Source organism: Podarcis raffonei, chromosome 9 (assembly GCF_027172205.1).
Source record: "Podarcis raffonei isolate rPodRaf1 chromosome 9, rPodRaf1.pri, whole genome shotgun sequence".
NCBI lineage: Eukaryota > Metazoa > Chordata > Lepidosauria > Squamata > Lacertidae > Podarcis > Podarcis raffonei.
This window is the reverse complement of record NC_070610.1, coordinates 18,323,298-18,348,201: the sequence shown is the minus strand read 5'-3', so window position 1 is coordinate 18,348,201 and position 24,904 is coordinate 18,323,298. Positions and strand designations below refer to the sequence as shown.

The window sequence follows — 24,904 nt, the reverse complement described above, 5'->3', positions numbered from 1 at the left end:
GACATTTCAAAACTTGACTGCCTTCCCCCTCTTTCTGCGGTTCGTTAAATTTGTTTTTAATATCTTCTGCATATCCAAATTAACTTAATATTTAAATATTAAACTTAATATTTAAAAAAGATGACTCAATGAACAAATATATGCTCTTATAAAATGGCAGGTTATTACGATAATCCTCCCAATGTTTTTTATCTGTTTATCTGCAAATATTCAATAAACCATTTCCATTCTTTTATAAAAAGTTTGATTTCTTATTCTTCTGGTAAGTTTCGCCATTTCTATATATTACATAAGTTTTTGTATCCATTCTTCCTTTGCTGGGACTTCTGCTTCTTTCCATTTTGGGGCAAGTAACGTTCTTGCTGCTGTAGTAGGATACATGAATAAGTTTCTATACATTTTAGGTATCTCTATACATTTTATATACATTTCCAAATATTTTCTTCTTTAAGAGACATGTGCCCTCTTCCTATTTCTAGAGAACATGTTGATTTAGATATCATAGTTGAAAATAACAGCTTCCCATCTTCCCGATGTGGGTTTTATATGTTTTGAAGTGGGAATTCTTGCAAAAAATTCTGGCCTCTTTTATAGGTTGTCTGGCGTAAATGAAATAATAAAATTTCCTATAGGAGCTCGCAATGTAAAAGGATTACAGTTCTAGTAGGAAAACTGAAGCAGGAAACCCCAGGCAGATGTTTGGAGATTAGCAGTGTTTACTTTAGCTATCATGCAGCCGCAGATTGTTCCAATGTCTCCCATTCCCCATAATTCTATAAATATTTGTTGAATAATATAGAATTGATCAAGGGATAAAAATTCTGAAGTGATTTGGACAGTTGATTTCAATTTGCTCACAGGATGGAAGTTTAATCAGGATGATCAGATATCTATCAGGCTGTGGGTAATTTCCTGTAATAGTGTTTTCTATCATCTATGTGGGACAAGAAGCTACAGTTAAAACTGTATATGGAACAACTGATTGGTTCAAAATTGGGAAAGGAGTACGACAAGGCTGTGTATTGTCTCCCTGCTTATTTAACTTATGTGCAGAATTCATCATGCAAAACGCTGGACTGGATGAATCCAAACCGGAAGTAAGATTGCTGGAAGAAATATCAACAACCTCAGATATGCAGATGACACAACTTTGATGGCAGAAAGTGAAGAGGAATTAAAGAATCTCTTAATGAGGGTGAAAGAGGAGAGCGCCAAACATGGTCTGAAGCTCAACCAGTGGCGTAGCGTGGGGGGTGCAGGGGGGGCCCGGCCGCACCGGGCGCAACATCTGGGCGTTAGGGGGCGCAAATCCACGGGTTAGGGGGCACAAATTACTTGCCTTGCCCCGGGTGCTGAGAACCCACGCTACACCACTGAGCTCAACATAAAAAAAACAACGAAGATCATGGCCACTGCGCCCATCACCTCCTGGCAAATAGAAGGGGAAGAAATGGAGGCAGTGAGAGATTTTACTTTCTTGGGCTCCGTGATCGCTGCAGATGGTGACAGCGGTCATGAAATTAAAAGATGCCTGCTTCTTGGGAGAAAAGCGATGACAAACCTAGACAGCATCTTAAAAAGCAGAGACATCACCTTGCCAACAAAGGTCCGTATATTTAAAGTTGTGGTTTTCCCAGTAGTGATGTATGGAAATGAGAGCTGGACCATAAAGAAGGCTGATTGTTGAAGAATTGATGCTTTTAAATTATGGTGCTGGAGGAGACTCTTGAGAGTCCCATGGACTGCAAGAAGATCAAACCTATCCATTCTGAAGGAAATCAGCCCTGAGTGCTCACTGGAAGGACAGATCCTGAAGCTGAGGCTCCAATACTTTGGCCACCTCATGAGAAGAGAAGACTCCCTGGAAAAGACCCTGATGTTGGGAAAGACTGAAAGCACAAGGAGAAGGGGATGACAGAGGTCAAGATGTTTGGACAGTGTTCTCGGAGCTACCAACAGGAGTTTGACCAAACTGCAGGAGGCAGCGGAAGCCTGGTGTGCTCTGGTCCATGGGGTCACGAAGAGTCAGACACAACTAAACAACTAAACAACAACAACAAATCATCTGGATATTCAAATGCAGAGGTACCTCCCTCCTTTTGCATACTTGGTTAGAGGGAATAGACTGAAATGCAGCAATCAGCCACTACAGGTGAGATTTTAATTCTGATTGCAAGACTGATTTAAAAGCCCAATGTGCTGTGTACTCAGCAGAAGGCATCTTTCTTTAAAATGTACATAGTATATAAAAATTTCTAGTCCTTTATGTTTAAACTAATATATTATCATTGCTGGAAGGATGAATGGATACAAAAATTTATGGAATACAGTGGTACCTCAGGTTAAGTACTTAATTCGTTCCGGAGGTCCGTACTTAACCTGAAACTGTTCTTAACCTGAAGCACCGCTTTAGCTAATGGGGCCTCCTGCTGCTGCCGCGCCACCGGAGCACGATTTCTGTTCTTATCCTGAAGCAAAGTTCTTAATCTGAAGCACTATTTCTGGGATAGCGGAGTCTGTAACCTGAAGCGTATGTAACCCGAGGTACCACTGTATGCAGAAATGGCAAAACTTACTGGAAGAATAAGAAAAGAAGAAAACAAACTTCTTATAAAAGAATGGAAATGGTTTATTGAATATTTACAGATAAATTGTAAACAGATAAAAACACTGGCAGGATTGTAATAACCAGGAGCTATATAAGAGAGAGAGAGAGAGAGAGAGAGAGAGAGAGAGAGTATATATATATATATATATATATATATATATATATACACACACACACACACACACACACATATACATATATATATATACATATGATAAATAAAAGAGTAAGTTAAGTTAATTTGGATATGCAGAAGATATTAAAAATAAATTTAAGGGACCGCAGAAAGAGGGGGAAGGAAGTCAAGATTTAAAATGTCAAAATGAATGTAAAATCAGTGAAATGTATATATCTGAAAAATATAAATAATTGGTAAATAAATACCGATAGTTCTGATTTTGCTATGTAATAGTTAGAACCATCTGGATTTATAAGATTCCTTAAGTAAGCCGGAGAGCAGACTCGATGGCTGGCAACGAAAATAAAGATGCAACCAGTAATTTATAGGGCTAGTGGGAGAATGGAAAACACACACACACATTTGATTCTATTGCTTCATATATCCCAAGGTTGCCTTGCATACAGAAGGTACTCAATAACAAGGCATCAGTTTTAGCAGCCCTTTGTTTTCTTTTTTAAAAACTTCTGATTAGCTTGATTGCATTTTGATCACAATGTATCCAGTAAACGACGATCTTACACGCAGTAAATAGAATACACAGTCTGTTTCAAAGGGATGGATGATTTTGCAGTTCTCTATTCTCCATTCATTTGAAAACTGACCGCAGTTCGATGCACACCTTTATTTTGGAAAGGAGCCTCATTCAAAGAAGAAGGACCTGCTTCTGGATAAACAGGAACTAGGGATTAGCCTGCACACACGATGCCCTCTCTGGAAACCGTTTTTTCTTACGGGAAAATACGGACAAATTGTTTCAGCGGCACAGAGAAACTTCTTTGAAGAAGTCCATAAAAATGGGATCTGTGGTATCAAGCTGGCAGGGCTAAAACTTGAGTATTAGATGTGGTGGAATGTAAAGGTAAAGGTAAAGGGACCCCTGACCGTTAGGTCGAGTCATGGCCAACTCTGGGGTTGCGGCGCTCATCTCGCTTTATTGGCCGAGGGAGCCAGCGTACAGCTTCCGGGTCATGTGGCCAGCATGACTAAGCCACTTCTGGCGAACCAGAGCAGCGCACGGAAATGCCGTTTACCTTCCCGCTACAGCAGTACCTAATTATCTTCTTGCACTTTGACGTGCTTTTGAACTGCTAGGTTGGCAGGAGCAGGGACCAAGCAACGGGAGCTCACCCCTTCGCGGGGATTCGAACCACCGACCTTCTGATCGGCAAGTCCTAGGCTCTGTGGTTTAACCCACAGCGCCACCCGCATCCCTGTGGTGGAATGCACTTCCCCGCAAAAGGAAAAAGAATTACTGTAATCCTTCTGGCCCACCCCTGCACTTAATTAAAAGTGATTCCACCGTATTGGGAAATGATCCACAATAAATTGGAAAAAATGTTTGAAAGTACTCCCCCCCCCACAAAAAAACCCCAGGGTCCTTTCTGTTGTGGATAATTAAGACTGAAATTCCCAGGTATCAAAAAAGGTTATTTATGTATGCTGCTACTGCGGCCCCAAAATGGAAAACGAGCGAGGTCCCAACCAAAGAACCAAATTATATATATACACAAACACATAGTGCTTTTTTGTGGGGGTACGCAGGGGTACGCATATGTGATGTTAACATATGAGAGTGCTGGAGGTGAAATAGTTAAACAGGTTACCCAATCAGAACCCAGGGGTGGAGTCAGAGGGACTATAAAACCAGCTCTGGGAGGGGCAAAACGGGGAGTTTGTTGGGAGTTGGGTGGTTGGTTGGAACAGGAGTGAATTGGGATAGAGTCTGGGGGTAGGTTGAGTTAGTGTAGCAAAATAAGTTGAGTCAGGAACAGTTAGGAGCTAGGAAGACAAGTAAATATCTGAGAGGTGGTTTAGTGAGTGAGAGCATGTAGCGGAAGTTATAGGTCTGGATAGGCACCCCATGATTGTAATTGACTGAGACCGTTTACGAAACCTCACGCTTGTTAAACTGCAATAAATAAACAGAAGTTTATGTTCCAATTTAACCCTGACTGGACTCAGTATTGTACCAGGTAGGGCCTGGGTGGTGGCAGCGAGAAATAAAGTGGTGGCACAGGGATCGATAGACGGTGAAACGTCCAGGGACCCTGTGTGATCGCCACAACATACCCCTAAAGATTTTGTGAATCGAACTTTGGCCTCATTGAGGGGCAATATTACATTATGTGTAGGAAAATGAGAGTACCCCTAAACATTTTTTAAAGGAAAAAAGCACTCTCTCTGTGTGTATGAATGCAATAATGGAATACTGAATGGTATAGATTTGGAAAATATACAGGAATTCATTTTATGTAAAATGAACAACAGAAAGAAAAAGTCATTGATATCTTAAGGATGTAAAATGAGTATTTTAAATATATATTACACACACATAATAATAATAGTAAACTGAGTAATAGATTCATGGAAGGGAAGGTGGCAAGTCCAGAAATTCAGACGATCTTTAAACATGGATATGTATGGTTATATTGTTACGATTTTATATTTTTTAAACCAAATAAAAATTATTTCAAAATAAAAAATAAAAATAAAGCGCTGGCCCTGAGTATGCTCAGCCCACGTGGCAGGAGTCAATAAGACAGCGATGCTCCTGAGCATGCGCACCCCCACGTGGCAGCTTCCCATTCAAAGGGATGCCCCTGAGCGTGCTCACCCCCAAAAAACAACGCCATCTCTTTCCCAGCTTCCCTGCACCCCGCCGCCCCCTTTTGCCTTGGTAGAGTGAGAGAGAGAGACCCTTCAAGCCGTAAGGGCAGGCGCGGCTTCGCGCGCCGCTACTGCGCACGCCCCACCGCCTGCGTGGCGGCGCGCATGCGGAGTGGCGGCCTCGGCGGCGCGAGCGGGCAGCAACCGCCGCATCGGCTGCTTTCGTCAGCGGAGCGCGAGCGGCCCCCCCCCTCCCGGCGGGGGGCGGGGCTTCGGCGGCGACGCGGGCGGCATCCTCGCGAGCTGAGGCGACGACGAAGGAGCCCGTCGCCTGAGCCGAGCCGAGCCGCCGCGCCGATGAACCGTTGCTGCGCCGCCGCCGCCGCCGTGAGGAGAACCGCGCGGCCGGGAGGGATCCTGCTGCTGCTCCTGCTGCTGCTGCTGTTGCCGAAGGCGGATGCCGCCGCCGCCGCCGCCCGCGCTGCTTCCTCGCCTTCGCCGCCGGCCCCGGGGCGCTGCGAGGCGGAGGCGGCGGACGTGGCCGGCGGCGGCGGCAGAAGGGGAAGCGGAGGCGGAGCGGGTGGAGCGGCTTCTGCGGCTGCCTCCGACAGCCCGGCCCCGGGGACAGGTGAGAAGCAGCGGGCGAGGGAAGCCGCCGGGGGGTTGGAGCATCCCCGCCGCCGCCGGCGCCGGAGGAGGAAACGGGGGAGCCGCGGAGGCTCCCTCAGCGCTGAGGGAGGGAATCTTCGTTGCGGTTCCTCCGAGGCTCGCAGGGACGAGGACGCGTTGACGTCACGTGTGGAACGGCGGACGCGTGTCTCGCTCCTTTCTCTCGCTGGGGCGCTGCGACGCGCGAAGTTGGCCCCGAGTTGGTGGCGCGGGGGCGGGGATGCGGATCTTCGGCGCCGGCATCTCCTGCTGGTGAGGGAGGCGAAAGGAGTAAAAGACCATTAAATGCAGGGCACGGAACGGATCCCTCGGGTCTCGCCTCTGCTCCGGAAGGAGGAGGGGGGTGTCGGCGTCACGTGTGGAGCGGGAGACGCGTGTTTCGTGAGAGCGAGCACTTGTTGGGGTGTGACGCCTGTAAAGTGGTCCTCAGTTGGGGAGGGAGAAGCCAAGCGGTGTGTGTGTGGGAGGGCAGTCTCTCCAAGGATGGAGATTTTTTTGGGGGGGGGATCTTGGGGGTGGTGTGGATCAGGGGAAGGGAAGAAAGCCTCCTAAAACCAGCCTTTCTCAACCTTGGGTCTTCAGATTTTGTTTGTTTGTTTGTTGATTGATTGAATATATATACCACCCTATACCTGGAGGTCTCAGGGATGTTCACAGAAAATATCACAATATATAAAATCAAAATAAAAATAATAACACCCCCCCTAGCTGCCAGGAAGGGAGTTGTAGTCCCACAACATCCAAGGACCCGAGTTGGAGGTTCTGGCTTGCAGTGAGGTGTGTGCAGGATGAAAACTGGGAAGGCTTTTAGTGCTAGTTTATCGCTGAACTTAAGATCTGACGTACCTATGGATAGGTATAGGTGGGAGAAGTAGTGGCGTTTTACCCTAAGCGCTGCATATTAGGGAACACTTGACAGAGTTTGGCCATTGGTAGTCCCCCCCCCCAAATTATTTTACTAATTTTCCAGATTATTACCAAACCAAATTACTTCAATTTAATACAATTTCATAAAATCAGGTTTCCTGCTGCTGTTGCAAACATATGTCGATCATTTCCTCCCGTAGCCGCATCATCTCTTACTTAAGAGACATTTTTTCCTCCTTACAAACAGTGACTGTGTTACATCTTATAAATATAAAATCCATTTCACATGTGTAGTTCTTCATATACATTGTGGTTTCAATCCTGGTGTGCTGGGAGAATTAATTACCGTCTTCCATTTTTCAGTTCTTTGCAGTGTTTGGTCACTGTTGTTATTATTATTGTTAATTACCGTATTTTTCGCACTATAGGACGCACTTTTTCCCCTCCAAAAATGAAGGGGAAATGTGTGTGCGTCCTATGGTGCGAATGCAGGCTTTCGCTGAAGCCTGGAGATCGAGAGGGGTCGGTGCGCACTGACCCCTCTCGCTCTCCAGGCTTCAGGAGAGCCCCACCGCCAGCCCCACAAGCTCGGGGGACAGCGGGGAGGCGGAACGCCGCCATCCTGCTGTCCCCCGACTTGGTTAGAAGGCTGGCGGGGGGAGAAGCCTGCTCCTCCCCGTCGCCAGCCCCGCAAACTCGGGGGACAGCGGGAGAGGCGCAGCGCGCCCTTCCCGCTGTCCCCCGACTTGGCTAGAAGGCTGGCGGGGGGGAGAAGCCTGCTCCTCCCCGTCGCCAGCCCCGCAAACTCGGGGGACAGCGGGAGAGGCGCAGCGCGCCCATCCCGCTGTCCCCCGACTTGGGTAGAAGGCTGGCGGGGGGGAGAAGCCTGCTCGTCCCCGTCGCCAGCCCCGCAAACTCGGGAGACAGCGGGAGAGGCGCAGCGCGCCATCCCGCTGTCTCCCGACACGGTTTGGAGGCTGGCGGAGGGCTTCCTCCTCCCCCAGCCCCGCAAGCTCCCAGAGCGATGCCAAAGCTGCGCGCAGCTTCGGCATGGCTCTGGGTCCCGTTCTGGGGGAGGGGGAAGCTCGGGCTTCCCCCGCCCCAGCCCCACGCCTGGAGGGGGGGGATAATTTTTTCCCCCTTTATTTCCCCCCCCCCCAAATCTAGGTGCGTCCTATGGACCGGTGCGTCCTATAGTGCGAAAAATACGGTATATTTATACACCACTGTTTTTCTCCTAAGGAGCTCAAGGCTGTGTACATGGTTCTCTTCCTCCCTAGTTCATCCTCATTAACAACCCTGTGAGGTAGGGCTGGTGACTGGCCCAAGATCACCCAGTGCTCTTCATGGCTGAGTGGGGATTCGAACTCTGGTCTCCCAAGTCTAACTGTTAAATCACACTGTTTAGGAAGCCTTCTGAATACCCTTGCTGTATCTACACTGAAATGTAGCCAGTGTTGCACCCTTTCAATTCCTGTCTTTGAGTGGAGCATTAATGAAGAGCTTAGGATTTCAGTTTCAGTTTCAAAGCCCCCCTTTGCCAACTCCTCATTTATCTTACCCATTTGCAATGTGTTGGTTTTTTTTACACGTCTTAAACGGCTTGTAAAAAATAAATGGAGTGGGAAGGCTGTCAATGCAGTTCTTTTGGCTCTTTCATTGCTCATCCACTTATTCCTGCAGAAGAACCAGATGTGTCGGCAGGCAACTGTGGTCCTCTCTCTTTTTCTCTCTGTGTTTGAATTGCTAGTCAAAAGGAGTAGAAGCAGCAATGCGGAACTGAGGCAAGTGCATGAAGCTTTCCCGGCAATCCCAGACTTCTAACTCGACATTAACCCACAAGGAAGTTACTATAAAACTGCTCCGGAGGCTTTAAAAATAATCTTCGTAGGAGGGTGCTGTTTAATATTTATCATCCTATTGTCTGCATGTTTTATAGATGTGTTGTAACTGTGGAATATAGCAACTGCTTTAACCATTTATCTTGCGTCTGGGTCTTGCGCTGTGCAGAGGGCAAAAGACGCTGTTTGCACGTTAGTGGAATCTGAAGCAGAGTGAAGGAAGTTGGGAGTGAAATAAACAGTCCTATGAAGTGTTGATAATATATTATCAGCAGGAAGACTTGCTCAGAGGCGGATGAATTCATTCCCAGGAAATAAACTCGCCATCATACTGTTGAAAATGAGAAGATGGAATGTAGATTGTTCTGGAGGAAGTTTCGTGGATGCGAGAGATGGAACTGAAACTTTGACATTGTCCTGTGACCCTGTACTTTGACATCTTCAAAAGTGTGTTCAGCGAACACCTTGACAGTGAATCATTTTCCTGGGGGGGGAAGTAACCATTTTGGAAATGAATTGACCATACTGTTTAAAAGCAAATTTAAAAACAACAAAACATGAAAGTGTTTTCAGAAGTATGTAGCTTCTGCGAACGATGGCAAAAAAGACAAGTGTGCTTCTGTGAGAAAGATAAGCATCGGGGGTGGGAGTATATATCAGGTCATTTGAAGTGTGGGTTATTACAGACTTTGCAGAATTTTCTTTATTTGTTACAGTTGTGCCCTATCTTTCTGTTAGGGTGTCCAGAATGGTATGTGGATGGTAGTATCAAGTTTTCCAAACAACGTTGTGAGGTACTGTATGTTAGGCTGAGAGCTGGTGACTTGCCTATGGCTTGCATATGAGTAAATAGGTATTTGAACTCAAGTCCTGTTCTAATGGCTGCTTCAGCACATTGCAGAATGCTACAGGGAACTGTTTTGTCCTCGTGGATATTCTTAAGGTCCAGAACTTGCTTGGCTTTGCTACTTTGCTTTTTCTAATGGTATTTCTGTAACTGGGAGAAGCAATATACACAGCTAGGAATCAGGAACAGCTGAAGAGCCGGAGAAAATGTGTCCTGTATTTGTGGGTTCCTGACTCAGGATAGTTTTAGCAATTTCTCCCAGCCAGAGTGGTGATGCTGGGAGGAGCCAGAGGTTCTAGGTACCCAGTATGGCTGCTGCTTGGGGGGGGGCAGTGGGTATGAATGGGGAATTGTGGAGCACTCTGCAGTAGTAAATGATGGAATAATGTTGGGGATTTGACTAGTGTTTTCAGATAACTGGACTGAGCCTGTGATTCTATTTTATCCTGTTAGCATGGGAGTGGTCCTGTTTTCTATTTTAAATACTTTGGCTTGGATCCATGTTAATGGAACAGGGCTTTCCTGCCCCCTTTTCCTCTGCAGCCCCCTGAAACCTTGCTGCTGTGAATTGGTTGGCCCCTGGGATATTGAGGGGAGTGGTGGCAATTTAGGACCTAAACCATACTTTATACTGTAATAAATCTGAAAAGTGTGTTATCCAGAAAAGTTTTTTCTGGATAAATAGCTTAAGGATCTGTGGTATTTCCAGAATAGCATGACGTTAAATTAGGTTTCTCTGTTCTGTTTTTTAGGATCAGAGACATAGTGTGCAGTGAATCATTTACCCTTCTTGCCTTTTTTCTCTCTCTTGTATAAAAACAGTTTCTCGGCTCTGTTTTTCTTCTTTGGTCTAAAAGAAGTTTTGGCAAATGGGCACTGCCCTGGTATGTATACTGTGATCTTTTAGGTGCCAAGTGAAGACCAGTTCCTGTTCTCCCAGACCTTTTATTTACAATCTTATGTATTGTTTTAGTTCTTGCACCAAGTTTCCCGTTGGTGGTTTTTTTGTTTGGCTGGTTTTAAGTATTGTTGCTGCTGGGGTTTATGCTGATTTTAGTCAAGTTTTGCAGAGTTTTACTTTATTTTGTTTATTGTGTTGGGAATTGTATTTTGTATATTGTTTATGTAAGCTGCCCAGAGAACTTTGCTGATTGGTAGTTTATAAATTAATAACAATTACATTTATAAACCATTGATCAGCAATGTTCTTTAGGCAGCTTACATAAACAATATACAACATACAATTCACTTTGACTTACAGTGTATTAACATCTCAGGATTTGAGAGATTCTTACCTGTATTCCAAGTTCTCAGCATATTTCCTATCTACTGTGGGTATGTTTTTCTCTTATCAGTTTCTTCTAGTTAATCTTTCTTTTTCTGAAGTCTTCCTGTAGATTGATATCTATTGCGCGATGCTGCTTTTATCTAAACTTTCTAAATAGTGATTCTGAAGTACAGCTGCATGTTTACACTGATAAATGAGAAACAAACCTACTTGACAAGTGATGGTATGCTGCATATATTCTAAGTTTGGGATAGGTTGTGGTAAATTGCCATGGTTCAAGTGTCCTATATGGAGTGCCTAATATAGATGTAGGACTTTACGTGGATTCATGTGAGGAGCCTTTCAGCTTTGAGGCTGGGAATGGAAATTGGAACCAAATTCTTCTTCATATTACTATGGCTGAAGATGTCATTGCATGCAAAACATCTTATTCTGCAAACATTGTCAACAACAATCATTTGTTTAGCAAACTTTTTTGCAATACACTACTCTGGATTGTTTTGGTTTTTTTGGGTGGGAAGGGAAGCTATTTCTGTCTCTTTGAATTTGTACACTTTTCTATTCCAAGAGCTCACAACATGTACTAGCCTAAATCAAAATATAAGCAAATAGCTAAAGTGGACTCCATAAAATAAAAATTCACACAGTTTCAATGGTTGAAATCCCAGCTTCTCTTCTACTTCCCAGTAGAGCAGGCCATTTCCCACTGACAGTGCCTCAGTTTTACCTGGATTGGGCTTCAGTTTATTGGCTCTCATCTAGATACCAAGACAAGACAACAGTCCAGCACATTCATTGCCAAGCCTGCCAGATGTAAAGGAGAGGTAGAGCTGTGTGTCATTTACATGTTACTGACAGCGTAATTACCAAAGCCTGGATGACTCCACTCAGCTGTTTCATACAGATGTTAAATAGCATAGGGGGTAAAATCGAACTCTGAGGAACCGCACATAGAAGGCTCCATGGGGCTGAAGAGCACTCTCCCAAGTAGCACCCTCTGGAAATGTTCATTCAAGTAGGACTGGAACCACTGCAAAGTTAACAAAGGACACATAAACCCCAGTTTGAATGGATCTAGAAAATCAGTTGTCTTCAAGAGCACTTGGATCTGATCTGCAACATTAGTCTACTGAGTATATTTGTGGTCGAAGCTGGATTTTGCTTATTAAATGGTTTTTCACAATATGATGATACAAGATATCAAAAATAGTTGAATGAATGTGCAGTATAGCTGGCACCTGTTTTTAAGGATTAAGAAAACCAGAACTGAATTAGAAGTGGTCATTTTTGTGTGTATTAATTTTCTGATAATAAAACCCTGGATGAAGTAAAAAAAAAAGTCTGTTGCCTGGGAACTCTTATGTTTCCTAAACTGAAAGTTGGTGATTAACTATCTATGAAGTATCTTGCACTGCTGGTGACAGTTATATAATGACCTGTCTTTCATTCTTTTTAGATACAGTTATCATTCTGCAGTGTTGGTTGCTGTGGAAACCAAGCTATGTGATACCCACAGTAGTTAAAGCAAATTCATTATGTAATAGTTATATACTTTTATATTGCACTAATTACAGTAATCTTGCGTTTGTACTAACCACAGGCAGTGAATGCTATATATATGTAGTACAGTGGTATCTCGGGTTACATACGCTTCAGGTTACATACTCCGCTAACCCAGAAATAATACCTCGGGTTGAGAACTTTGCTTCAGGATGAGAACAGAAATCGCGTGGCGGTGGCACGGCAGCAGCGGGAGGCCCCATTAGCTAAAGTGATGCTTCAAGTTAAGAACAGTTTCATGTTAAGAACAGACCTCCAGAACGAATTAAGTGCGTAACCAGAGGTACCACTGTACTGATAGGCCAAAAAATATATTACTGTATATCACAAATATGTGTTTCAGACTATAGTGTTAAGAACAGATAGTTTTCAGTTGGGAATATTATTGGCTACTTTTATCGCAGACATCATTTCCATCGTAAATGGAACTTCAGAAAGGATGCAGTGCACAGTAGAAATTTAACTTTCAGCTTTTGTACTGGTTAGGTTTGCAAAAAGTTACCACATTTTTTATATGCAAAGAGTTGATTTTAGATAAACAGTGCTAAATTAGGGCTACTTCCCACACACCCATCTTTGGTAATATCTCTTATGCAATTATTGGCTGAGACTGGCCTCTCTTCCCAGCGGTCTTGCTTCCTTGACTATTAAAAGACGATTTCCAATCAATATGGAAACAAGCAGTGGATAATATAATAACAAGTCTAGGATTCAATCCACAGTTCTTACTTAACATGGGGAATGAGCAAGCAAAAACCATTATAAAACGGTGTGTGGTCTTCTTTTTTCTTTGGCCAGGTGCCCCCAATTTTTAATTGGTGAAACTAGAAGATATTCCACTTACCAAACACCATACATAGCTAATCTTGAAATACCAAAACAACGAAGGGCTTTCGCCTTGACGCATTGTCAGGCCTTCCCTTCAGCAGTTCAGGAAGGCAGTTATAGGAAGATACCATATGAGGAGAGGAAATTCCCATGTGGCTCTGGGCAGCAGGAAACAACGGAGCATGCCCTTCTTCATTGCCAGTATTATGTAGACATTCAAGCTAGGTTTATCCAGCCCATCCTATATAAGTTCCCTGGGTGTTCAGAACAACACTACATCTCCCTATTACTACAGGATAGCCCAGAAGTCACATATTTAGTTGCTAGATTTTGTACTGCCATGATAGATATTCGTCGAAGGATGATCTATGCTACAAATCAGTCCTAAATAAAAGGCCCATATTGTTAGAGCTGCACTTCTGAAGCCCCACCCCATACAGCTGTTTTTTTTAACTGATCTCCTTTAAATTTTCCTTACTGGTTTTTATTCATCCATTACCTATGCTTAATCAAGTATTCTAGGTATACGTTTTAATCTACGTTTGGTTCTTGTTCCCAATTAATTTAATAATTATCTGCTTAGAGATATTGTTATGCTATTTATTTAGATGTTTTGCTTCTGCTGGTCTGTGACCGTAATAAAGTAAATTCATTCTTATGCAACATGTCTCTGAAAAACCCTTGCAGTCATGCCCCTGGAAGCCACATGATTGGCTGAGAATCCTAAGAACTTATTTTTTGCATGTGTTCAGTTACACAAAAGTGCTTCAGATGTTGCAGAAGAGATATGGTCAACTCAAAGTTGGGCACCTTATATTTGCTGCAATGTGTAAAGTGGCTCTGATCATTGTTGAAAATATTGGTGTATAGTGGCAGACTTTAAGTTTGTCTTTGCTCTCTGGAGAAGGATGGGTTTAATTTCTTCTTTTGCTTTTTAGTATTTTTTTTTGTGGGGGTGCAGAGAGTTAATTTGTTTTCTGTGACACAATTTGATTCTAGTGCTCTGGCTGCTGAGGTCATGTTGTTCCTGCTTATATTTGGTGTTCTTTTGTCAGCATGCTTTCTGAAGGGATCAACTGCTGTTCGTTCTTAACATGAATTGTTGAGCAGGGCTAGAAATTCTGATCGCTGCAGGCTTATAGATCAACAATAATATTTATTGATTTGATGTACCAATTGCACGGGTGGCGGGTGGTGCTGTGGGTAAAAGCCTCAGCGCCTAGGGCTTGCCGATCGAAAGGTCGGCGGTTCGAATCCCCGCGGCGGGGTGCGCTCCCGTTGCTCGATCCCAGCGCCTGCCAACCTAGCAGTTTGAAAGCACCCCCGGGTGCAAGTAGATAAATAGGGACCGCTTACTAGCTGGAAGGTAAACGGCGTTTCTGTGTGCGGCTCTGGCTCGCCAGAGCAGCGATGTCACGCTGGCCACGTGACCCGGAAGTGTCTCCGGACAGCGCTGGCCCCCGGCCTCTTGAGTGAGATGGGCGCACAACCCCAGAGTCTGTCAAGACTGGCCCGTACCGGCAGGGGTACCTTTACCTTTATTGCACGGGTGATAAGGTTGGGAAATAATTTTCTTGAAGGATTTTTTTTACTTAGCTGTTCAACCAGCTTAGGACAACTAAAGCTTGGACCTCTTCATTCAGTGCTATGAGTTGCATGGTGTGTCAGTTCTATAAAGTTAAGATCTCTCACCCAGCGAAGCATGCAGGGTTGGTTTTAGCAGAGGCCTTTGGCTTGCTTGGGTGAAACCCCTCCCAGTATGCAGGCATATCCATACGCTGGAAGGGGTTCACACATGGAGACATGACCGCTACATATTTCAAGTTCCATTTTGTTTTCTGGTATTTTATTTGACAGAAATTGTGGATTCAGAAGGGATGTTCATTTTTCAGTAGCTCTTGTTCTAAGTAGCACCCCTGTTTTTTTAATAAAACTTGTTTTGAACGTGAACTTAAATCCCATCGATTTCCATGCAGCTTAATTCAGAGAAATAAGGCATGCTGCCTACATGTCTCCATGGATTGAAATTGTCTTCTGTATAAATTTATGGGTGAAACACTTATTAAATTGCTGGGTCAGCATTATTATTTCTTGTAGTGATAAGTAAGTAACTTATCCACACTTGTATTAGTTTTGTCAAAAAAGGGCTTAAAATAAACATTTCAAAGCAAATGATCATGCTTACAGGCATATTTGAGATTATGGTGTTTTGTAATTAACAATGAAAGTATATCATATTTTTTGACTTTGTGGTCTGATTGTTGCAATTCCAAGTATGTTTGATTCTGTCTTCTCTTAGTAGTAACCTGAAATGCTCCAGTAAGGTGGTACAAACAAAAACGTTGGCTAGCAAGATCTCTTTTCCTAATATATTTATCTCACTGTAAACTGTTCTTCCAAAGTTACATCTAAAGGGTTGGTTTTATTTATCTAATGAAATTCTTGCTCTGTTTAACAATAGTTTTATATCTTTGTTCAGTAGTTATTGTGACCTGGTCCCAATAACAGAAGCATCCTTGCAACAACAGAAACATTCCTGTTCAGTGTTGTCAATAGACATTCCGTCTCTTAGGTACCACCCTGTTCCTCTTGGCCCAGCTACATGTCAGAAGATAATGCAGTATCTCTTCTGAAGAGAAGGAAACTCCATCCTACTATACATACTATTCTTTATGTTTTTTGCAAGAAGGAACATTTTTCTTTGGTATTTCCAAAACTCATTCCTATGTTTGTTTGTATGCAAACAAATATGGAAATATAATTGACACTTCAAAATACGCCATATTTGAAAGAATATATATAGAAGAAGAGCCATGTTCATAGAAACCAAAAGTTTTAAAAATGCAAGAGGATTACTCTTGAATTGGTCCAAGGGTCTATCTATAATAGTCAGCCAGATGACCCTGGGAAACCCATGGCTAGGCATGAAGGAAATACTCCTTCCTGATAGTTTTCCCTCCAGTAAATTGTTTTCAGTGGGATGCTGCCTTTGCACTGGAGGTTCCATTTAGCCGTCATGGCTAATAGAGTTCTGTCTCCCCTCTCTGTCCCCAATTAGTCTAATCCTCTTTTAAAGCTATCTAAGCCAATCTCCCGTCAGCACATCCTGTGGCTTTCAAGTCCACAAATTAATTGTACATTTTGTGAAGAAGTATGTACTGTTGTCCACCCTGAATCTACAGTCTGCCACTCAGTTTCATTGGGTGACCTTGGAGGAGCTAGAATTACATGAGCGGCAGAAAAAATTCTCAATATGTACCCTCCCCATAACATCACGGAAAAGCTGCAACCCTTCTTGAGTAGCATTTATACTGAAGAGCCTCTTTCAATGCCTAAAGATGTGGGTGTTGCTTGCCTTCGAAAAGTTTTCATCAAATACAAGCCATTAAATTAGGTTAGTTAATTTTTATTGTTTTATACAATGTTGTTCAGTTTAAACTGTTTAGTTGAGTTAGTTTATGTTTATAATTTCAATAAAGTACTGTATGGATTGATTTTTTTGGTTTGGCTTTCACTTATTAATATTATGATTGCTTTTAACTGTTTCTGATCTTTTAAAATTGTTATTATTCATTTGATATTCTATCAGTTGCATTGGGCACAATTTTGTGGGAAAGCCTCATGCAAATAGATAATGTAGTGATTTATAAACCAAGATTCCATTCCAGTTGTGCCATGTGTTAAACCTTTGCTGAGTAACCAAGTTTTGTGTGATCTTCTACACCTATTAAAGGAGGGCAAACCAGCACGTTACAATATGGTTGTTTTTTTTTTAAAGCAGGCACTTCCAGTTTACTGCCAATCATGTTGGTTATATTTCACTGCTGTCTGGAACATACATGTGTAGGAGGGTGACATACTGAATGTATTAAATGCCCACATTGTTTGTCTTTGGGGGTGTTATTCATATATCTGATTAATATAGAATTAGTATTCTGGATATAGAATATGGTCTCTCACAGCAGGTAGATTACTGAATAGGAGAGGACTATTGGATCGGGTGGAGTGGTCATTTGGATTGGCTTCAAAGATAGCCAGTTGTGGATTCAGCTGAGCTCCCTCATTGCCTTCCTTGGTAGTTGTATTTGGCTAGAGACCTTATTGTATGTTGGATAATGACCCTCTCTATACCACACATTAACACACTTAAATACTACCAGGAGTCTTGTTTGGTTGGTGTTACACTTGATTATAGGGATGAGGATGGCACTGTGGTCTAAACCACTGAGCTTCTTGGGCTTGCTGATCAGAAGGTCGGCGGTTCGAATCCCCATGATGAGGTTGCTCTGTCCCAGCTCCTGCCAACCTAGCAGTTTGCAAGCACACCAGTGCAAGTAGATAAATGGGTACTGCTGTGGCAGGAAGGTAAACGGCATTTCCGTGTGCTCTGGTTTCCATCACGGTGTCCTGTTGCGCCAGAAGCAGTGTGGGATGTTTTACTCTTTCGTTGTGTTTTCCTAGAAAAGAGGGTAGGAAGGCCAACAGCGGTGTGATTGTTTGGGATGGGAAACCTACTTGCATCTTGCTAATTTGTCATGCTTATTTCAAAAGCTGCTTCTTTGCTGTGTCTCATGAAGAAGAATTCTTTCTCTGAGCTGCTTTGAATCCATTTGAATCCATTTTTAAATTTAGCTTTTCAAAGCTTTGTTTCAAGCTCTTGTTTCAAGCTATATTCTCTTGCCTTTAATATAAACAAATGCATAAAGAAAACTTCATGCTTTACAAGCTTGTGATATGTAATGACTGTGAAATATCTAGCAGTCGTGTTTAAGGTCATGAAAGAAAGTAATGTTTCTTTCTTCCGTAAACACAGAGAGTAAATTTGTGGGCGTAGAAATTATAATCAGGCTTCACTAACTCCATTCTGCCTGGACCAACAACAGACACTTTGCCTGTTTCTGAGATAGGGATGGAGACAGAGGAAGGTAATATTACTTTGGCTGTGTAAGGAGCAGGGTGTGGCACTACAGATCTATCAGACTGAAGGCCCTGATGTACCAGGAGAATCTCAGATGCAAATGGAAAGTGTTTGGACCACACAAAGGTAGAAAAGGTATTGAGATATGAGAAATGGAGAAGAGAGAAATAAAAGAGTTGAGGTACCAAGAAGTTACCTGTTCCAAAGAGAGTAGGAGTGGGTTTCCTGAGTTTCACAGGTTTTTGAACAGAGGGATTGGATTGGAAACGAAGGTATGCATTGTGGCTACATGCACCTTCTGAAGTGCATGTACCTTCTGCACCTTCTGAAGTGTAAGTATTTACTGAAATGTTTCTTCAATGGAGTGGCAATGATGTGGAATCTAAAAGGTAATGTAAGGTAAAGGACCCCTTGACGGTTAAGGTGTCAAAGGTGTCTATGGGGTGCGGCGCTCATCTCGCTTTCAGGCCGAGGGAACCGGTGTTTGCCCAAAGACAGCTTCCTAGTTCATGTGACCAGCATGACTAAACGGCTTCTGGCGCAATGGGACACTGTGACCGAAACCAGAGCGCACGGAAACGCCGTTTACCTTCCCATCACAGCCGTATCTATTTATCTACTTGCACTGGCATGCTTTCGAACTGCTAGGTTGGCAGGAGCTGGGACAGAGCAACGGGAGCTCACCCTGTCATGCAGATTCGAACCGCTGACCTTCTGATTCGCAAGCCCAAGAGGCTCAGTGGTTTAGACCACTGTAGGCCACCCTAGAGTTCTGTACCATAAATTAGGTTGAGATGGGAATTCTAGACCAAGATGGGTATCCTAAAGTGAAAACAATGGACCACTATGGGGCCTGGGCTGAAGTCTGGTATCTGAAGTCTAAACTGTTCTTGGCCTTGAGGGCAAAATAGTGAGGTGTCAATGGATTTTCCTGTGCAAAATAGAGATGGAAGATATTTTCAGAGATACAAATGATTACTGTTTATGTTACCAGTGGAGGCAGTTCTTGCTGGGGAAGCCACTTTTTTCTTGCTAGGATGGCCTAATGGAGGCACTTGCTGGTATTGGCAGTTAGCCAATAGATCAGGCACAATTAGGTCATGCGTCTGGAGCACTTTATGTTTGCAGACATTGCAGAGAAGTTAGTCTCCTATTAATGAAGATAGCTTGTGTGCAGCTAGGCTTACTGCTTCTTTCATCCTTGTCTTGCACAGCCTCCTGTAGAGCAATGCTAAAGAAACCAAGGTGTTTAGCAGCATGCACAGAGTGCTAGCCAGACTGGCCACCTGCGTAATAAGCAGCCAAAGACTGACTCTCCGTAATGATAGTTCTATTGTAGATAGATACACCTTCAAACTTCTGTTTACTTTTATACTTTCTTTGAGGGGTTAACAAAAGGTAGCCTCTCCCCCCTTCACTGTTTATTGGGCAGAAATTCTCTGTACCTGAAGCACCTGAGAGAAAGGCTGCAGTGGGATAGTGATTGACATTTAAAAGATGTTATATTTCTGCTTCAGCTTGACCACCTGTGTTCAGTCAGAAGTCCCAGTTCTAGAGATAGACAGATCTGGAATCTTTGAATCCTCTGCCATAGTTAGTGGGGTGAGCTATGAGCACTGTCACTTGTTTTAGCCATGTGTATTATAAATATCTTTGTTTCTTCACATTCCTTTCAGTGTTCGAAACTCCTATTGTTCTAGGCGCATTTTGCGACACGGAATTTCATCAGTGCAAGCAGTTTCTGATCTCTGGGCGCAGTACTGTGCCTAAGATTTCAGATTAAAACGACAGAGTGGAAGGAAAGGAGGAGCTTTTCCTGTCTCCCCACTTCTAGCTACTCTCTGAAGACTGGAGAAGAGACCCTCTTAAGAATCTTAGGGGGTTGGGGCAGGCAAAGGACTAGACCATGTGAAAAATGAACATAATATTTTAGCTGCAGTTCATTTTCAACTTTGTATTCTTGTTGTTAAAAAAGCACACCTAGACGTTCTGTTGTTGCACCCATAACCTAGGCGCAATTTAGCTCCTTGCTTTCATATGTCAGTTTCTAACACTGATTCGTCTGGAAAGAGGTGCATAGATGTCTTTTTAAGGCTAAGGACCAGGAAAGTGGGATGGTGTACCTGGGAATTCATCATGTTTTGAACACTGTGGACCAGAATTCTTTCAGCACTGTTGTACTGAGGAACATAGTCTGGTGGTTTGCCAGTTCCTTCTGAGATACCACACCCTCTTACTTTATGGCCATCACACAATAGGGGACTTGAAAAGTTTCCAAATTAAAACTTAGTACCTTCTGCTCACTGGAACAGTTGTATAGTATTTACAAGAATAAACATGCAAGGAAAATGGAAAGGGACGATTAGTAGGAGGCAGGTATTGAGGCTTGGTTAAAATATCCTGAGATGTTTTGTTATGGTTGATATTCAGTGTTACGCAGCATAGACTGATCGAAAATGTTGGACTTGCATAACTATTTCAGTGATTCTGCTGTGAGTATGAACTTGGTTAGAACTGCCACATAGTTCTTCAATTATTTTTGTTTTTCTTAAAGACCAACCCAACCTGCCATTTATTTACAGGATTTTTATGCTGCTTTCCAGGACCAAGGCCCTTTCAAAGTGTCTGGCAATCAAAATCATAATAAGCTGTAGCAAAACAACATCAGTACAAACTTCAAAACTACATTTTTTTTAAAATAAAAAATATCTTTATCCTTGCCTAAAATTCAATAAGGAGGGAGCCAACCTCTAGGCCAGGGGGAGGTAGTTTCACAAACAGGATGCCACAACTGAGATGGCGCCACACTATGTACTGTGCTTAGCTGTGAGAGTGCAATTGTACCTTGGATCCCAAATGCCATGGAATTCGGACATTTTGGCTCCCGAATGCCACAAACCAGGAAGTGATTGTTCTGGTTTGTGACCATTCTTTTGGAACCCGAATGTCCAATGGGACTTCTGCAGCTTCTCATTGCCTGCAGGAGGTTCCTGCAGACAACCAGAAGCCGCTATTTGGTTTCCGAACATTTTGTAAGTAGAACGGACTTCCGGAATGGATTCTGTTTGACTTCCAAGATACTACTGCACAAGAAAGGCCTTCCCAGCAGATCTTAAGGCATGGTCTGGCAGATAATGGAAGAGGCACTCCTTCAAGTACTTGGAATGCAGGTTGTTCAGGACTTTTCAATCTTGAATTGAGTCTTGTATCATATTGGCAGACAAAGCACTTTGTACATGTACGTTATCTATTTTATTCAAAAAAATTATGTACTGCTTGATTGGGGGTGGGGAACCTCAAAGCGGCTTTTGTGTTACATGGCCCCAAACAGAAGTACCGCTCACAATCCTGATGTTGCACCAGTTGCAACTTCTGGATTAACTTCACAAGTAGCCCAGTATAAAGCACATTGCAGTATGTTAAATGTAAGGGTACCAAAGCATGGATAACTGTTACTAAGTTATCCTGACCCAGGAACAGCTGCAGCTGCAGCCACTGATGCCACCTGGGCTTCGAGTGACAGTGCAGAATCAAGGAGTACTCCCAAGCTACAAAATTGTTCCTTCAGGAGGCGTGCAACCTCATCTAGCATAGGCCATACCTCCAAATCCCAGACACAAGAACCATCCATCAGCTGCACCCCCATCTTGTTGGGATTCAGCTTTAGTTTATTGACCCTCATCCAACCTGCCTCCAGACACCAGCCCAGCATTTGCAGAGCTTCACCTCATTCATACTGGGGAGAGAGAGAGCTGGGTTCCCCCTGCATATTGATGGCGCCATGTTCCACATTACCAGATGACTACCCCCATCAGTTTCATAGAGCTGTTAAACAGCATAGGAGACAGGATGGACCGCTGCCGAACCCCACAGTGTAGTAGTTGAGGGACCAAGCAGTAGTCCCAAAATGCTACTCTGTGGAAATGACCCTGAAGGTAGGAGAGGAATCGCAGTATCATTATGCTTTCAATTCCCAACTCGCAGAACTACCGTATTGTCCTGAATATAAGCCTCATTTTCCCCCAAATTCCGACCGTGAAAAGTTAAAGTGTGGCTTATATTCACGATCTTACGGTATGCAGCCAGGAGCATGGGACTTCTATTTGGTTTTTTTCTCTCCCCCCCCCCCCCGGTCCAATTTTAAATGTGCAGCTTATACTCTGGTGCGGCTTATATTTGGGCCAATACGGTACTTCAGGAGGATTGCATTGTTGATGGTCTTAAAAGCTGCTGAGAGATCAAGGAGTATCAGTTGTTTCAAACACTATTTGTGTCTCTTTTCCAGTAAAGGTTATCATCCGTTTCAGTGCCAAGAAGCCAGATTGAACCTTCCCCTTCCTCACAGTTTATCCAGCCTGTAACCCAGCTCCTAGAAAAAGCCAATTCAACCTTCTTAAACTTAATGTGGCCCCATACATTATAAAACAAAACACTACCTGTGGAACCTGACAAAGTTAAAGAAAAACACACCTAACGCATCAAAACATCTATCTTATAAACCTTATATCTCATTAGCAGTATATAAACTCAACTCAAATATATAAACCAAGACTTGAAAACCTCACTTTAGCAAACCCCCCTAACAGAGTACTCAACAGAGCACCTCTTTACCAGAGCATTTGAACAAACTTCACACTTTATAACCTCACCTTTCATATACCTCCACACTAGAGAATCTTCCGCCTAGACAACTAGTCCATTAATTGATTGACAGCTTCAACAGATCACAGTCCACACAGTCGCAGGTCAAAATTCCCGACACTGACAACTTGAAACAACTACCTGGTTCAAAGAACCAAGAAGAATATGTCCAAAGATACCTGTTCACAGCCCATGGTCAAAGAACCATGAAAACACTTGTGTAACCTTTTCACAGCTATTCTGGCCTGTTACTTTAGAATTGCAAGCTTCCTTGCCACACCCCGCTACTTCCTGGCGAGGCAAAAGAAGAACTCTGTGATACACGTGAACACTATTGAAAACCATTACCTTACCTCTCTCTCTCTGACCTTCTACCTGCCTTTACTCTTCGGGAGAAAAAAACTGAAACGGATTGAAATGGGTCCAGATAATCCAGTTTCTGCAAGCATGCCCAAAGTTGCTGAGCCACCACCCTTTCTACAAAGCTTAGTCGTACAAGTTTGTTAAACTTCATAATGTTGCAACACAGGAGTGTAACTCTCTTTGCTGGTGCATTGCAAAGAATTTATATCACTTCTATATTCTGTTGCACTTTGGGGAACGGTGAGCCTCTCCCTGCTACATGCTAATAATACATATATTACTGAAGTAAGCAACTTCAGTAATATACGGCTCTTCAATATCCCCCCTCCCCCTTATTTCCATCATAGTATTGAGGACTTCCTAGAAAGTAAACTATGAACCTCAATTTAAGAATCATTCTTTAGTTAATAATCTCTAAAAAGATCAAATATTTCAAACACTTCCCCTGCATATACTGAATGTTTGATTAAATGCGATGTAACTAAAGATTTAGTGAAAACACCAGGAGCTCATTAAAGATCCCCATATGAGCTTTAGAAGCACTTGAATTCTAGTTGGTAATTTCAAGGCTGAGAGTTTGTGTAATTTTAGGGATTCTTGTATTTGCTTGGAAAAAAGATCTGAGATCTTTCAAAATAAGCAAATTGGAAGATGTATAATATTTGCTAAGGCAATCCTGACTATTTCTAAGTGTAACTTAGCTTTGCAGATAGCCTATGGTTACCAGATTTTTTTCAATGAATCCAGGGACCCTTTTTTTCCCTCTTTTGAAGCTGAGTAGCAACAGGGAGTCAGTAGTGGGGATGGTGAGGCAAAAGACCCTGGGCCCAAGCACACATGCATATTGTATAAATGGGCAAAGCCCTTCTTTCGCACCCTGTGAAACATACATGTGCAGAGTTTTTAAAAAACTGGGCAACTGCGTGCTGCTCGCCTGCGACTCCCGAGCCTCTCCTGATCTCTTGCCTGCTTCCCCCTTTGTTTTGACTGAAGGGCTTTGCACCTTGCCTGACAGAGAAACCGCTTGCCTTGTGCCCCTCCTGGGCAACGGCCGCCCACCCGCAACTCCTGAGCCTCCTCTGATCTGTCGAAACAAAGGGGGAAGGGGGCAGGAGATCTGTACCACCACACGTCCCTGGTTCCCCTTCGGCAGTGCTGGCGGCAGTGAGCAGCTCCTGAAGCCAGCCAGAGCCAACTGCGCTACCATGCTGGCTCCGGGCTGCTGAGGCTGACACTGCCACTGCCACATTTCCTGGGGACAGATTTGCAAATCTGGGGCCTGTCCCCGGTAACCGAGGAGGTCTGGTAACCCTAAGATAACCTATTCCAGCAATGCAGATGTTTTCAAGCTTTGTATAAAGCCCATGATGTAAATAGCAAGCTTGCTCTTTGTATTCCTGAAATGTTGCTACCTTTCTATTCTATCTGAATAAAAATTCATTGAGACTTGAAAAGCTATATACTCAAATGTTAATCATAACAGATCCATGTGTTAAAAATCATTTTACTTATTTTTTTATTTCTCTCCTTTGGTAGGAACTTAAGAAATAGTCTAGGAAGGGAAAACAATTTCTGGTCAGACTGCAACTTACTAATGAATACTTTTGGGAGAGAGTCAAAAGATCAAGGCATGTGTTCTGGATTATAAAAAGGAATTTAGATGCCAATGTCTTACGTTTCATTTTC

General features: G+C 43.2%; 1 protein-coding gene across 1 annotated transcript in view; it reads left to right on the top strand.

The window, feature by feature from the left end:
• Window positions 1-5,671: 5,671 nt before the first annotated feature.
• Window positions 5,672-24,904, top strand: part of STIM2 (stromal interaction molecule 2) — a 74,371-nt gene continuing 55,138 nt past the window's right edge. The window contains exon 1 of the mRNA XM_053403661.1: window positions 5,672-6,024. Coding sequence (XP_053259636.1) covers window positions 5,754-6,024 — 271 coding nt within the window. The 5' untranslated portion in view covers window positions 5,672-5,753. The remainder of the gene's footprint in view (window positions 6,025-24,904) is intronic.